The sequence below is a fragment of the Callorhinus ursinus genome, unplaced genomic scaffold (assembly GCF_003265705.2).
Source record: "Callorhinus ursinus isolate GAN/ISIS: 27379988/994484 unplaced genomic scaffold, GSC_fseal_2.0 scaffold8, whole genome shotgun sequence".
NCBI lineage: Eukaryota > Metazoa > Chordata > Mammalia > Carnivora > Otariidae > Callorhinus > Callorhinus ursinus.
In genome coordinates, this window is record NW_027397070.1 from 32,640,714 (window position 1) to 32,656,992 (window position 16,279).

Below are 16,279 nucleotides of genomic sequence, written 5' to 3' on the forward strand. Positions count from 1 at the left end.
TAACTTTTCTGTCCTTAGTCTTATAAATCCAACATCAAATGTAAAATTTCTTTATGAATTTTAAATATCCTTAAAGCAAAAAAAATTGAATTTCAAACATCTAAAAGATATTAAAATATGTCTTAGGAAGCTTGAAATACATGGTCTGACTCAGTGGCATCCCAGCTTAAACATAGGCAAGTTAAATGACTTACTGCAAACCCACAGAATCAAAAAGTAGTCTCTTTTTTTAAAAAACAACTCTGAAAACAGCTGTTGAAACAATTACATCATAGAGTAATGAGATGACTGTGGAAATTTAAAAAGCCAAACTTTAAAAGCATCAAACTACATTTAATATAGGCAGAAAATTTGTTTGCTTTAATAATGATTTATTAAGATATAATGTCTTTTTCCTTTAAAAAAAATTAAACTCTATGAGGACCATACTGGATATGAAGGTGACGCTTTTTGCCTGGTTTTTTAAAGTCTGGTCTAAAAAGGCAGTAATAACACAAACAAGCCTGAGGCTACGGGGTTATAAAGAGGTGTGGAGATAGTGGGATCAGTTATATACCTGTCTAAAAAGTCTAAAAAGTCCTCATTTAAAGTTCAAAATGACTGTTCAAAATAAAGTAAATGAACACTTCAAAAAGTCTTCCCCAGATGCACATTTACAAACATCTTTAGATAAAATGGTGTGTTTTATTGGCTTAACTCGTTGACTAAAACATAATTACTTGAGTTAAAATAGCATAACTATTTGGAGGTCTTCTAGAGCTGTGGGGATTTTTTTCTTAGTGCATTTTAGTGAAACATTCTATCCCTCTCTAAAGCAGACTACCTTTGCAGCGCATCCTGAGGGTCATTGCCTCTTAGGATAGTTCCTTTCCAGTTAACCTAAAAGGAAGAGCTGGTCTGTTGTGGGTGCTTTCTGTGTGCCAGCACTAGGCAGAACACTGCATTCGCAATATCCCATTTAATCCTCATAAAACCCACTGAGGAAGGTACTCTTATCTTTATTTTAAGTATGAGGAAACTAGGATTTGCAGAAGTTACATAACTTTCCTCAAGTCTCTTATCACTCACTGTCCCTCTTACCCCTTACCTGTTTTTCTTTCTAGCACTTATCACCTCCTGACATATGTTTGTTTCCTTACTTGTTTGTCATTTGCCCTACACTCGGCTGGAATATGATGGCTGTGGGATCAGAGTCTTTTTGTTCTCTTCACTGCTGATATCTCCAGAGTCTGGAACAGTGCCTGGAACATAGTAGGTGCTCAGTCGATATTTGTTGAGTGGGTAGATTGGATGAACGCAGCTCTGTGCTATTCCAAAAGCCTCACTCTGACAGTTTGGATGGGACTGTTCCCAAGTGACTGGACAACAGATCTCATTTGGACCCTAGATGTGACCTATCATTAAGGGACTTGAACTTGAAACATTATTACTGCTTCTCTCCTTACCTACCATTGCCTATTACATGAATGGAATTTATCTTAACCACCTGTAAAAGTAATGTGTGGTTTTTTGTTTTTGTTTTTTTGGTTTGTTTGTTTTGAGTAATGGAGGTAGTTGCTATAGTGCAGGAAGCAGTGAGTTGTCTCAGCGCTACCAGTTTTGAATTAATTAGATAACTTATGCTAGACTTTTTTTTTGAAAACCATCTGTTACCTTGTGTGACTCTTTACTCTTGGGTCTCTTCCTATTTATCTCTCTGACATTTCCCTTTTGTTTTTCTTTATTTTCTCTTCATTCACCTTTCTTTGCCCTTCCTTGTATTTTTGTCATCATTTCTCTTCTCAGCCTATCTTCTCTCCCTAGGTGATCACTGTGTTCATTACTCTCATTATTCTATCTATACAAATGACTGCTGGTTCTGTCTCTAAAACTGCCTTACGGCCTCTGACACCTTTGATTCCAGTTGCCTGCTAGAAAAGTCTATTCACACATCTTGTAGGCATCAGGTATATAACTGATCCCAATATCTCCACACCTCTTTATACCCCCGTAGCCTCAGGCTTGTCTGTGCTCTTATTAACGCCTAATCAGTCAACTAACCCTGTAATTTCAGAGCCATACTCAATTCTTTATTTCAGAGTCTCCCCTCAAAATGTCTTGAATCTGTTTCCACTGGCAAGGATCATCTGTTCTTGCATGGATGATTTCCACGGATCTCTCTCCTCTCTCCTTATTTTGCACACAGCTATTGGAGTTCTCTCTTCTAAAATACATTTGGTCATCCGACTCCTCTGTTCAGAATCTCTTGTGACTCATCATCATTTACAGAACTTGACCCTGACCTTCCTTTATAGCCTTCTCTCTCACCATTCCTTCAATCCAATCAGTAGTTTGGTATCAGAACAGAGTTCCTTTAACATACTGACTTAAAAAAAAAAAAAACATACTTCACATTGACTTTATTTTGTTGTTCTTTTCCTTCATCACCTTCCACATCTTTGAAATACTACTTCAACTGCTACTTCCATGTCATTTTAACTAAGTATTGCTGTACACTTCTGTCTCGGCTTCTAGGTTTTGAGCTTCTTGAGGATGAGGACTATTTCTTTTTCATCTGTGATTCTCTCAGCACCGTCTTAGCTCCATACATACAGTAGGCTTGTAGGGATGTTTAGCTGGTGAGAAAAACTTTGGAAAATCCACTTTATGTCTCTGTGCCTCAGTCACCTTGTCTGTCTCCCAGAATTACTGTCAGGATGAGGTAAGATGATGGGGAAAAGATTTTTGCAAAATTACGAATTGCTGTGTAAATATAAGGCATTAACTGTGAGAAATAGCATAACTTTGCAGTGATTGAATTTAATATGTTCCCTGAGACTTGTAAATTTCTTTGAGATCAAAAAAAAAAAGTTAAAGCTCTTGTTGCATCATTGAGCAATTTAATCAGTAAGCACATAAGAGAAAATGAAGGTACATGTAAAACAGTTTTGTGACATGAGATAACAGAGAAAAGAAGAATATCTGGTATCAGTGTGGTTTTTGACAGGCAACTAACTAAAGGAATGGAATTTTTCTTCATAATTTGAGGAAGGTAACATTGAACTTTTATGGGTTGAAAATTAATTTTTCTCTTGGCCTTAGTTATACTCTATGTTAATTTTTACTTTATTGATGAAGTAAGCTCTGATCTTGGATACTTTTCTTGGTTATTTCGTGTGCTCTACATCATGACTTTGTAAAATGACAGAATATTTAAATAATGCTTATGTCCTATAGAGATCTTTTTTTAAAGCAGTTCTTATTGTGTCTTAATTTTAGTTTTTATCATATCCTGACAGAGCTAACTTTCAAAAGGTCTTTTCTTGTTTAAAATATTTATTCTAGTCAAATGACATAAAACTTGTTTTCTTCTTTAAAAGATTATACCGTGGTATTATAGTTTGTGATGTTGCTATAATGTTGCCAAATCTTATTACCTGTCTCTCTTTTATTAAAAAAAAAGAAATTGACACAAGTAACAAAAAGGAATAGTATAATATTAAGTCTTTGTAAGACTTCCTAATGTGAAAGGAATTTGGCTTTTACAAATATTCCGATCGTCTTGGACAGCTGTGTTTGAGTCATCGTTGAAATCTCCAAAACGGTCTACTTTTACTGTAGTCCCTATAAAAATGTAATGGAGAATTCCACTTTATTACTGTGAAAACTACTTGAAAAATATAAAGGAGTTTTAGAAAAATTACTATGGCTCTTGACTCAGAGAGCTCTTTATGATTGTTAAAGATAATTTATTTTTAAGATGCTTATTATTCTTATGTATATAGAGTTAAGCCATAAAATCTGAAACAGGGATTTTTGTAGTCTTAAATAATACCAATTTGGCATTCTTCATATTCTTAGGTGGTGTGCTTTAAACTTAAAGAAGTGAATTAGGGTATAGGCAGATAGATTACATTTATGGTCAACTCTGGATTTCTTTTTAACATATTAATGAATTCTTCATATCAGACTCTGTCTCCTCTGCCACAGCCTGGCTTCTTTATTGCCTCCCACTACTCCCAATCTGTGGAGTGGAGATCTTTTTCTGTATTTGGTTAAGTGTAGTGATCATGAAGAAAAGTCTGTTTTACAGAGAAAAATACATTCCAAATAGCTATTTACTTGATGGTAATAGTAATGATAGTAGTGCTAGTACTATACTAAATAGTACCATTTAGTGGTATTGGTAACTTTGAAAAAAAAAAAATGTTTTCAGGTACTTACTAAGTGCTAAGCTCTGTTGTCAAACTCTTCACCAATGCTATTTTATCCTCATTACATTCTGCAAGGTAGGTACTAGTCACCCATTTAACATGGAAGGACTGAAATGTTGAGTGGTGAAACAATTTGCCGAGGTCACATGGTCAGTAAGAGGTTAAGTCTGAGTTTCAGAGACTAGGCTCTGACCCCTACATGGTCTTACCTGGCATTTGTCATTTGTTTTTTGTTTTTTTAGATTTTTATTTATTTGACAGAGAGAGAACACAAGCAGGGGGAGTGGGAGAGGGAGAAGCAGGCTCCCCGTCGAGCAGGGAGCCCGATGCGGGGCTCGATCCCAGGACCCTGGGATCATGACCTGAGCTGAAGGCAGATGCTTAACGACTGAGCCACCCAGGCGTCCCAGCATTTGTCATTCATACCACAACTTGTGTTGGCACTTTGTGTATCATCTTAGTCCATTCAGGCTACCATAACAAAATACTACCGACTGGGTGGCTAATGAACAACAGAAATTTTATTTCTCACAGTTTTGGAGAAATAAAATCAAAGAGCCTCTTCCTGGTTCACAGCCATCACCTTCTCACTGTGTCTTCACATGGTGGAAGGGGCTAACAAGCTCTCTCAGGGACCTCTTTTATAAATCCCCTTCATGAGGGCTCCACTCTGATGACCTCTAAGCACCTCCCACAGGCCCCACTTCCTAATACTATCACATCAGGGATTCAGATTTCAAAATATGAATGTTGGGGAGGAGAACGTAAATATTCAGATAACTAACTTTTAAAATGTTGTCCATAATTGTCTAGGAGTGGGAGTGGAAAGGAGGAAGTGTATTTTATCTCTGACGAGTTCTGAGTTCCGAGCTCCTTGAGAAAAGAAATGATCTCATACACAATCCTTGTTTGGATCCTCTCCCCCATATTCGTCAAGAAAGTTTAAAGCATATAAATATTCAGGATATGCTTTTTGAGCTGAATGCGTTTCTCCTTTTTTGCAGGGGGTAAAGCAGTACCACTTCTCACTTCACAGACGTCACCCACCAAGATGTCTGTGATGCTGCCTTCAGTGACACTGGAGGATTGTTCTCAGTCTCTGAGCATTAGCCCTGTGCAAGGGGGCACGGAGTCCTCAGGAACAGATACCTTCTGAAAGGGAAGTGAGAACCAGCCTAATAGTTGTGCCTCTGGTTGTGAAGTCATTTTTCTCAAGCATAAAACCATGTCTCAAACTATTTGGTGTTTTGAGCATCTTCTGAAAAACAATTTCTAATTTTTTATTAAAGTAAAAAGTGTAATTTGGGTAGGTAGGTAAACTTTTGAAATAAAATAATTTAAATATGAATCATCGTGAGTCTGAATTATTTCTTAGAATCCTGAGGCAGCATGGAGTAGTGGAAAGGGCATGACTTTTGACATCTAAGAATGTATTCTACGGATATAATTATGGGTAGTTAGAAAATGATGTTGCTCAAGGCTATTCATTCTGAATTTTTTTTTGTAACAGCAAATAATTGGCAACAATCTAACGCCTATCAATAAGGGACTGACTAAAAAAGTGATGGTAGGTCTGTACAATGGAATACTATGTAGTACAAAAAAGAATTGTAAAATGTTTATGTGTCGATGTGGAATTGTCTCTGAGAAATACCGTTAATGTGAAAAAAAAGTGTACAAAATGGCTACCATCGTTTACAGTCGGGGGAGGAATCCAAATATGTGCTGTGTACACGCACACACACACACACACATATATTTGCTTATGGATGCATTAAATATCTTTGGAAGGATAAACAAGAAACTGCTAACTTGTCTCCGGGGAGGGGGACCGAGGGGCTAGGTGATAGGAGTCAAGGATGACTAAAGCCACTGTGTGTTTGAACTTCAGTTGTGACAGGAGAAAATTATGAATGAGGTTAATTTTTTTTATACCTTACATATATACCTATTAAACCTTTATACTTTATAAACCTGTGAAATGTGACTAGATTACCTTTCAAAGCATAAACACATAAAATTGAAAGAAAACAAAAGCATAGCTTTGAAATTCTAGTTCCATTCTCTTGCTCTGTGATGGGGGCAGACAAGCCCCTTCCTCATGGCTACCTGGGCAAATGGGTTTAATACTTGTTTTGCAGGATAATGGGGATTATCAATAATGCTGGGGGTGACACTCAGCACAGTGCCTGGCACCAGATAAGAGCTCAGTAAATGGTGGGTGTCGTTATCTTGAGGAATTGAAGCATCTTGCGCTAGAGGGTAAGCACAGTGAGACGCAGGGTAGTCTACTATTAGCACACACACCAAAAAAACATAAACAAAACCAAAAATGCTTCATCTTCCTGAACATATTTCCTGTCACAACTGAAGTTCAAACAGACAGTAACCACGGTCATCCTTGACTTTTCTCAGCATTTTCCTGGGTTACTTAGTGGCTCTCAACCCTGGCTGCACACTAGAGCCTCTGGGAGCTTTAAAAATGCCTCTGTCCTGTTCTCAGGGATGCTGACCTCATCGATCTGGGATAGGGCCTGGACATTGGTATTAAAAAAGAAAAAAAGACCTTCCCAGGTGGTTAAAATGTACATTCGAAGTTAAGAATTCCTCAAGAGCAATGTAGAATTCCTTAAGCTTCTAGTAGGGCCCACTGCCTAGGGAGTCTAGGAAGAGTCTGAGGATTTCTTCTCACTGATGACAGAAGCTGCAAGAACTTATGGAAGTGTGTCAGCCTTCTACACATATTTCTTATGTCAGCTGCTCTAGCTTCTCAGATATTCTGTGACTTAAACACTTTAGGTTTCACTTTAGAACCCATTTTTCTTTGGTATTTGTCTTTTGGACAGTTCTTGTAATAGTTCCCATTAAATAAGTAGAAGAAAAATGCTATTCTCTATATCATACTTGGTATTAGATGTTCATCTACAAATCTCTAGATTGGGTGAACGCTGCTTCATTTTAAACATGACCCCATGGTTTCTCATTTTCACAGCTGCTGCTTTCTGAGAAGAATATTTCTTAATTTTAGTAAAAGTATTTTTTAAAGGTGTTGGTAGTTTCTCCCCCCTAACTGTAGGAAACTCACCTTTTCTAATGTTAGGGTAGAAGTATAATCTTTGATTTATTCCACTCCTTGTTTACTTGAACTTTTCTGGGAAAAAAAAGTTTTTTGTCTGCTCATCAGTATTTTGTTTTATGGGATTTCTGGCCAGGGTTACTCCTATACATATATTCCCCTGCCAACCACCTAAAATCCTTTTGGAATAATCTGTGTGTATAAAGTAAATTAAATGGCATTTTTGATGTTACAGGCTTTAAAAAAACTTCATTTTATAATTTCCAACTTTTAGAATGAACTACCTAAGAAACATGCTACTAAAAGGCAGACTCTGTCAAGATCAAGGCTGTGAATATTGCTGGGCTTACATGCCTTAAAACCAGGATAGCAGGCATTCAAAATGTTCCCTTGGTATAAATCCCAAAGTAAATTTGCTTTTTGTGCACATAAATAGAATCTTACATAAATGTTTTCATTTTTAAAAGATGATTAGGTCAGTGTATTTCTCATCCCTTGGCTATTCCTGGTCTCTTAATTTTGCTTTTTAAATGCTAAACATATATTTGGATCAGTTTTATTGCTTTGCTATTTAAAAACTCAAAACATTTTTCTGTAAAATAAATAAAATAGTTCATGGTGGATTACCACCCCTAATCCAAGAATAATTCTGTAGTTGAAACATTTTTATCTTTTAAAAAATGCCTTGATGCTATGGCATTTCCTAATGGTTGATTAACAAAAAATAGTGGATAGCTGAATCCTTAGTGTTTCTGTGATATTGCTGAGAAATCCCACTGAAGTACCTTTTTCTACCATACGTCCATATGGTAGAGCAGGGAGCCCGATGCAGGACTCGATCCCAGGACCCTGAGATCATGACCTGAGCTGAAGGCAGACGCTTAACCATCTGAGCCACCCAGGTGCCCTGCAGTGTGTTTTAAAGACTGCCTTAAAAATGCGTTGAAGAAAAAGAAAGGATTATTGCCATGAGAAATCCCATCATTATAGTTTAGAAAAGTTCAGAACGCCAGGTTTTTATTTGACCTAGCCCATGCTGGAAGAATAGATTTCCAAGTCTCAGACTGTCAAACCTTTGAGAATAATCAACCTTTGTATTTTTTAAAGACATTTTTTTTCTTCTTGTCCTGAAGTGTTTACCTAGAAACAATAGGAAATACTAGCCAGAGTACAAATGCCCCCTTGTGAGGCCAATAAATATTGTAAAACTATGTGATGGTCCATTAATTGCCAAGGGAGTGAGCAAATCAAAGCTCTTTTGCTGGGTCTCTATGATGTAAATGGTCTCATTTATAATCTCAGTCATAGTGCAGGGTAAGTTCCTGATACATCTCTTGAATTCAGGGGCCCCCTAACCAAAGTAAAAGCCCCTCAAGAAATCAATAGACTCCTCTAACTTCTGGGAGGTCACTCTGAGACCTCTGCAGAGACCAAGATGGTGGGGACTAAACAGGATTTAAAATCTTCACAGTAGCTAGTAAGAAATCCCAAGAACAGGCCTGGTGCTACATAATTGATATGATCTGTAGGTAGGGTTGAAAGTGTATGTCTTTTTCCCTGAATTATTAGGACAATGATAATTATTTCAGTTGACATTTTGTAGCATACTTTTCCCGAATAAGGATGTTTTTCGTTTCTATTTTTCACAAGGTGTTACCTTAGGAGTAAGTATGTAAGTTGTAATATAGGAGGTATTTTCTACCATTGAGATAGTTGCAGGGGATTTCTCAGTAAGCTTGCTATGTATGTTTATTTCCTTTGGTCATTTTCTCCAATAGTTGCATGGGTTCTGAAAGTACCATTGACACCCAGGATTATTTTAAGAGGTGATTGGGTTGATTTTGCTCTTTGGATGAAATACTGGCTGTGTGTAATTCTATGTAACAACCATCTGAGTGTCTGGGTCTAGAAATATTTGCTGTATGTTCTAAAGTATAAAGGACATGTTCAGATCATATCCTTGTATGGGGTTGTTTGCTAGCACTAAGCAGAGGTGTTCCCATGATTTGAATGACCTTTGGAGTTCCAAATGGGCAACAGGTCAGCAAGAGGTCAGTTTAGCAGAGGAGGTCATGGTCTGATCATTCTTCGAAACAAAGAAAAGGAAATGTTTAGGAAAAGGGAGGGGGCAAATGAAGGAAGGTAGAGTCCTAGAGAACATAGAAAAGGAAAGCAGTAGCCCATAGTCACACATTAACAATCTTAGAAGGAAATGAGTTTGAGTGGACAGAAGGAAAAGTTCTGTCAGGTTTCATTGTCTTGGGTGGAGTTTGCACTCCCAAAGTTGCTGCTGGATCTGAAGGTCTTGGGTAAGCTATTTGTGCCTTGAAGCCATCTGCTTTGGCAAGGTTTTTGGTTACCCTCAACTCGCAGTCACTCATATGGGAGTGGAAGTCCACTGATCTGAGTTGGAAGTTCATTTTCATTATGGCATGTTAAACCCTGGGTGGACTGTTCTGTTGTCAGGAGGACCTAAAATGCTTCCTTCTGTTAACATTCTAAAGCATTTTTGCATCTGTATCAGTGTTTGCAAAACAAACCACAGTAAACCTAGGTGGCTTAAAACAACTATTTATTTGTTCATAATTCTGTGGATGAGCAATTTGGTTGAGCCCAGCTGGGACACATTGGTCCTGCTCTTCTTGATGTTGTCTGGCCTTGCACATGCATTTACAGTCCATTGGTAGCTGAGGGCCTCACTCTCGTGTCTGGTGGCTGCCGGCTGTTGGCAGGACCACACAGGGATCTGTGTCCCAGCGTACAGCAGGCTAGCCTGAGCTCATGCACACGATGCTGGTGTGAGGGTTCCTAAGAGCAAGAGGGCAAGCTCTGACGACAGCCATTTTCAAGCCTTTCTTTGTATTAAGTTGTTAATGCCTTGTTGGCCAAAGCAAATCACATGTCGGAGCCCAGATTCAGCAAATCACGCGTCCGAGCCCAGACTCAGGGAGTAGAGAAATAGACTGTCTCTCTCGTAGGAAGATCTCCACAATCTTGTAAAGGAGCATGCTTGTGGGATGGGAAGAATTTGTGGCCATTTTTGTAACTTAACACACATTGATATCTTTTCTAGCAGACCTGGCCCCTCTGCTAGAAGTTGTATAAAGATTTGGATGATGTCCCTCTCAAAAAAGTGACTTGAAAATGTTGAAGGTAAGATAATATTGTAGATAAGCTTCTGACAATATTTAGCTAGGTCTGCATACAGCCAAGTACAGTAACTGGTGGAGTTCTTCTCAATGACTGAGGGCATCTTGTCCTAGGGAGAAAATTTGTTTGAGTTCTGAGAAGGTGGTTGTGTGGCCATTAACACTAGTGACAAAACAGCAGGCTAACGCAGATTACGGATTTTTGATAGTTTAGAACTGGCGTTAGCAAAGTGTGTCAGGAATGGGCCAGATAGTTAATATTATATAGGCTTTGCAGGCCACATGTAGTCTCTGTCACATAGCCCAGGTTCTATTTTCTTCTTTGTTTTTTTAATAAACTTAAAATATGCAAGAACTTTTCATCCCCCTTCATGGACCATATGAAAACAGTACACAGGCCAGATTTATCCCATGGTTTGTAGTTTGCCAATCCCATATTGGGACAAGTTTTAGCTTCAATATCTCATTTGTTCTTTCTATCATTCCTGAATGGAGAGTAAAGTTTTTGTGTTAGGAGAGAAATCCTGAGAGTTCTTGTGTAACTGTTACACTGAAATGAGTTCCTCACACACTGGATAGGAAAGTAGGAATTCCCTGGGTTGGGTACACAAAGTCTAGCAATGTTTTCCTTCTGTCACATCGGTAGCTTTTCAAGGAATGGGTTTTATCCACCCTGAAAACGTACAGACTATTGATGATCTATATTTATAGCCTAAAGACCGGGGTAGTTGTATAAAATCCATTTATAAATGCTCACAGGGTCTTGAGAAGGAGTTTCTGCATTTTGTTTTGCCTTTTCAGCCTTACCCGGGTTATATTAGTTATAGGTAAGACATGATTCTACCAATTCCTGGTTAAATTTTGAAAAATACATTTTGTTATTTATTTACTATGGAACTTAATTGTTTTCATTATGCAAACAATCATGGGGGCAATTTCATTAGCATCCATGGGATGGACTGTGGTACTCCTGAGCAGCGGCCCGGAGATTGTCAGAACCTGTCTTTATGGAGAATATGTCTTTGTAATTGCCAATATTGCTTTTCAGAAGGTTGGGTTGATTGTTATGACCCAATTATACCCGGTCTTAAATGAGCCAGTTTTCTTTCCAGGTTTGGTGGGGATAGATACCAGTTTGGTGGAACTTCTAGTTGGGTTAATAAAAGCTGCTTATTTAGCATGAGAATTAATAAGGGCGTTTGTTAGTTTCTAGGGTAATAGGTTGTCTGTGAGTGTCTCCCTTGACGATGCATTTTTTAATATTGAATAGATTTTAATGAATCTTTAATATCTTTACCACTTTTGATCAGGGTAGCTTAAGGAGTAAAAAATATACCTTGTTTCCATAACATCCCTAAGTTATCAGTAATTCAAAATTCATATTTATTAATCTGTAATGTTTACCATTTCTTCTTCTGCCAGAGTGCAAAATCAGTCCGAGTAATTAGTTCATCCCCTTGGGGAGATCGAACATTAAGCAAGGGAGCAGGTTTGGTAGCTGCATTTTCAGTGGTGACAGTGTGCCCTGCACAGGAAATGCCTTTGTCATTTTTAAGATAAGAGCCATCTACAAATAGTATTAAATCAGGATTGACTAAGATTTGACCTGGCCACTCCACGTGTATAGTTCTTACTTTTTACTACAGTATATAATTTATACAGAAAAGTACTAGTTGTGAGAACTCAGTTAATTTTCATGTATGTGTATATCCCTACGTTAACTACCTTGGCATAGAGACAGAACATTTCCCAGCACCTCAGAAAGTTCCTTTCTGCCCCCTTCCCAGTCAAAACACATGCCTCTTTGGGGCACCTGGGTGGCTTAGTTGTTGAGTGTCTGCCTTTGGCTTAGGTCATGATCCTGGGGTCCTTGGATTGAGCCCCACATCGGGCTCCCTGCTCCACGGGAAGCCTGCTTCTCCCTCTCCCACTCCCCCTGCTTGTGTTCCCTCTCTCACTGTGTCTCTCTCTGTCAAAATAAATAAATAAAATCTTAAAAAAAAAAACAAACCACACCCCTCCTCATCCAGAGGTAACCACCATTCTGATTTTTATCACCATCAGTTAGCTTTGCTTGTTCTTGAATATAAGTGAAATCATACAGTATATATACTCATTTCTTATTGGCTTCTTTTGTGCAGTATAATGTCTATGAGATTCATACATGTTTTTGCATATATCAATAGTTTGTTCAATTTTTTATCACCATGTGGCATTCTGTTATATAAATATTCCACAATATTTATTCATTCTACTGTTGATGGATAATTGGGTTGTTGCCACTCTTTGCTATGATTAGAGCTGTTTTGAATATTATTGTATATTCTGGTGGACAGATGCACTAATTTCTTTGGGGTGTATTTCTGGGTAATAGGGTAGGCATATGTTTAGCTTTAGTAGGACCTAGGCATTCTTTATGCCGAAGGTACCACTTAAAATGATGGATTTGTACTCATCTAGAAGGGCTGGTAAGTGGTGGGATTAAAATGTGAATGATGTTAAATTGAAGTGTGCAAAGTAGACAATAGAAGGATTTCAAAGTCAGTGTGACATAATCAGCTGACGGAGAAAAGCTGAGTGTTGCCTAGAAGTATCAGGGATTGTTTGGCATGTGGAATGCAGGGTTAGTGCAGAAGTAGGCATTAATCAACCAAGTGCAGAAATTTGTTTTAAAGATTTATTTATTTGAGAGAGAGAGCACATGTTGTGAGCAGGGGGAGAGGCAGAGGGAGATGGAGAGAGAGAATATCAAGCCAGAGCTGGACGCAGGACTCAATTCCACACCCTGAGATCATGACCTGAACTGAAACCAAGAATCAGACACCCAGCCAACTGAGCCACCCAGGTGGCCCTAGAAGTTTTGATCAGTTAGTTAGCCACTGCTGCCCCCATATGCAGGCAGGATGGGTATGTTGTAGTTACCAAATCAAGAGATTTGTTCAGATAGGTAATAAACTTCTGGTGTGAACTCTGCCCAATTAACACTCCCTGTCAGGTAGTCTTGTCTTTCCTGGATAATTGAAGAGAAAGGGGAACAGTTAGGAATATGCAAAATATAGAGGTCTACTTTAACATCCCTTAGGAGTGCTTCTGGACTCATGGAAGCTCTTGCACAGGCAATCCTGAAAATTCTCTCAGTTGTCTCTGAGTTGGGGCCTTGAGTATAATGGAATAGTTTTTATTTTGGAAGATGTTGTCTACCTATGAACAGATCATGACCAAAATTATTTACTTTCAAATTTTGTAGTTATTGCATAGTTATGTAGTTAAAAATTTCCAATTATGTAGACCAAAATTATGTCTAGTTGTAACTTTATGTCCCTTTTCTGCTGGTTTCATTAAGAGATATTTGAAGTCATCCCATGAACAACTTAGATCAGGAGAACACAGCAATTCATATCTACTAGTTGTATTAGAGTGGATCCTCATGGAAAACTCAAATCATTAAGATGATTTATTTGGACATTGAGAAAAATATGAGGGTAATTCTATAAGTCTTCAAGTCCCATGATTTTTGCACATGAAGCAAGCAAGTACCAATTCTCCTTAACTCCTGGTTACTAAAGAAGGCTGCATATATATCCACTGCCATAAAATATTTACTCATGGAGGGAATGGAGGACAAGATAGTATTTGTAGGAATATGATGAATCTAAGAATCATAATTCTATTCATTGATCTGAGGTCTCAAATAAATCAATAGCATTTCCCCTTAGGTTTCTCTCTTAGCAATGTGGACATTATAAGGACCGGTACAAGTAGAAGTAGCCCATGTTCTAAAAACACAAAAACAAAAACAAAAAGGGATTAAACCTGAGATCTCTTCAGGTTTAAGTGAGTCTTGGAAAATTTGGGCAAGAGTTCTTAATTTGAATCTTAATAGGGTCAGCATTATTAAGCATAGCTCTTAACCTTTGGAGGAGTTCTTATTCTTAAACTATGACCCTTCTAGGGTTTCAGTGGAATGCTCAAATTGTTTGCCAAGCCCCTCTAAGTTGAATTCTAAACTCTGTCTTTCGAGTATCAAGCAACTGTTGACATCTCTACTCAGCTCCTTCAGGCTTCCAGCAGTCGCTTTCCACTGTGTTCCCTGGATTTTCACCCAGCACATGTGCACTGCAGGAGTCAGCTAAGGATTTGAGAGTTTGTATGCAAATATGGGGGCTCCTCCATATCTCCTCCACATCTATTCCCTTCTTATGGAATTTTCCCTGCTCTGTTTTCAGCTTTTCCGAGAGCCCTGAACTCTGAGTCTGACTTTCAAGCCCAACAAGACTGCCCCATTTGCTTGAGTGTATACTCCATGGTCATGGGCACTGGGAAGTGGTCGTATAAATGTGGATCTCAACAAGTGTGTTTTCTTTCTTTCAAGGGATGAATGTTCTCCAGCTCCTGCCTGCTTTTGATCACTCTTCAGTACTTTCCAATGATTGGTTTTTATATTTTTTCCAGATTTTGTCATTGTCACTGGCCAGAGGGTTAGTCTGTTTTAAGATACTTTAACATCACTGGAAGCTAGAATAGAAGCAGCAGTGAAATGGTGAGGGAAAGGTAGCCACGCCTTCCTTGTTGAGCCTTCCCCGTCCTTCTCTCTCCTCTGTCCTCAATCTTTCCACCACTGGCTCTAGTGTAGAAAGGCCCTAGAACTCCCTAAGGAGAAAGGAACAGAGTAGGATGTTGAGATGAAGGGGTGGCTCAAGAATTTGGAGAAAGATGATCTCCCACCGCATTTAAGCCTCCTGTCATCAATGATAACCTAAAATACTAAAGGAATCATTCTAAATCTGCCTTTGGACCATTTAAAGACTAAGATGCACAGGCCCCCTCCGCACTCATCAAATCAACAGCTGGTGGAAGAGCCCAGGTGATTCTTGGTTAGCCAGGATTAGGAACCATTACTCCAGGACAGAGACCTCAAGTGTTTCTTGAATGAACAAGTGAATGAATGCATATGCACAATTGGCCATATTAGATCATTCACACAAGTTAAAATTGCCTCCTCCTCCACAGGCTGGTTCTCCTGTATCCCGAATTGTTGAGGACTTGTCCGAGCGCTATGGAAAGTATCAGCCAGAGTGTGTTTTGACACTGATATATGATGCCTTGCTTCATGGGAAATAGTTCAGGAACAGCCAGGAAGTCTGAAGTCCACTGAGAATGTGTTAAATGTGAGGTGTCCTGTTAGGTTTCTCAATCTCTCAACAGTCTTGAAATTTGTTTGTCCTTGTTCCAGTTTATATGCTCCTGAAAAAGGCCTTTTATTGTCCTGCATCTGTAACTTAAAGATACCCTTAACTGAGAAACAAACTTCACTTATCTTTAGAAGTGTTTTACTTGGATCAGAGAGCAGATGAATACAAAGGCTTTCTGATGCATGAAAAATAACACCCAGAGGTACAGTTCTAAAACAACTTTGAAATCCTCCCCTTTTAATAAAAATCTTTTTCCTTTGGGAAGATAATTTTTTAAGAGGTAATAATCTGGTTCTTGGCATTCACCTAAGACCCCTTTGCTCTCCAGCATTGTAAACCAAGCTCTTGCTTGTTAGATGAACATATGTCAAAGTTCAGGGACTTTAAACTTCCCAATAAGAAAAGGTATGTGTACTTCACAATGAATCGATAGCCTCATCCTGTGACTGCTTTCGAGAACTTTGGTTTAGAACAGGGAGACCATTCTCCAAGTGCTGAAGATGGTGTACATTGTCCCCTAGTAGGTTTCTGGAAGGTACATCGCTTTCCTTTCCCTGTATATATTACTGTGGTAACACTAACCAATGATGAGAAGTGTATGCATATGTGTTGTGACCTCTCTCCTCTGAAGCACAACCAGTACACTGTAGTTTTGTTTTTAGCTGAATC

At 38.5% G+C, this 16,279-nt stretch overlaps 1 protein-coding gene across 11 annotated transcripts in view; it reads left to right on the top strand.

Annotated features, from left to right (window-relative positions):
* Positions 1–5,541, top strand: part of KIAA0586 (KIAA0586 ortholog) — a 129,361-nt gene extending 123,820 nt beyond the window's left edge. For all 11 annotated transcript variants that reach the window (XM_025869952.2, XM_025869953.2, XM_073895278.1 and 8 more), the window contains one exon: positions 5,198–5,541. In XM_025869952.2, coding sequence (XP_025725737.1) covers positions 5,198–5,349 — 152 coding nt within the window. In that variant the 3' untranslated portion in view covers positions 5,350–5,541. The remainder of the gene's footprint in view (positions 1–5,197) is intronic.
* The last annotated feature ends 10,738 nt before the right edge of the window (positions 5,542–16,279 follow it).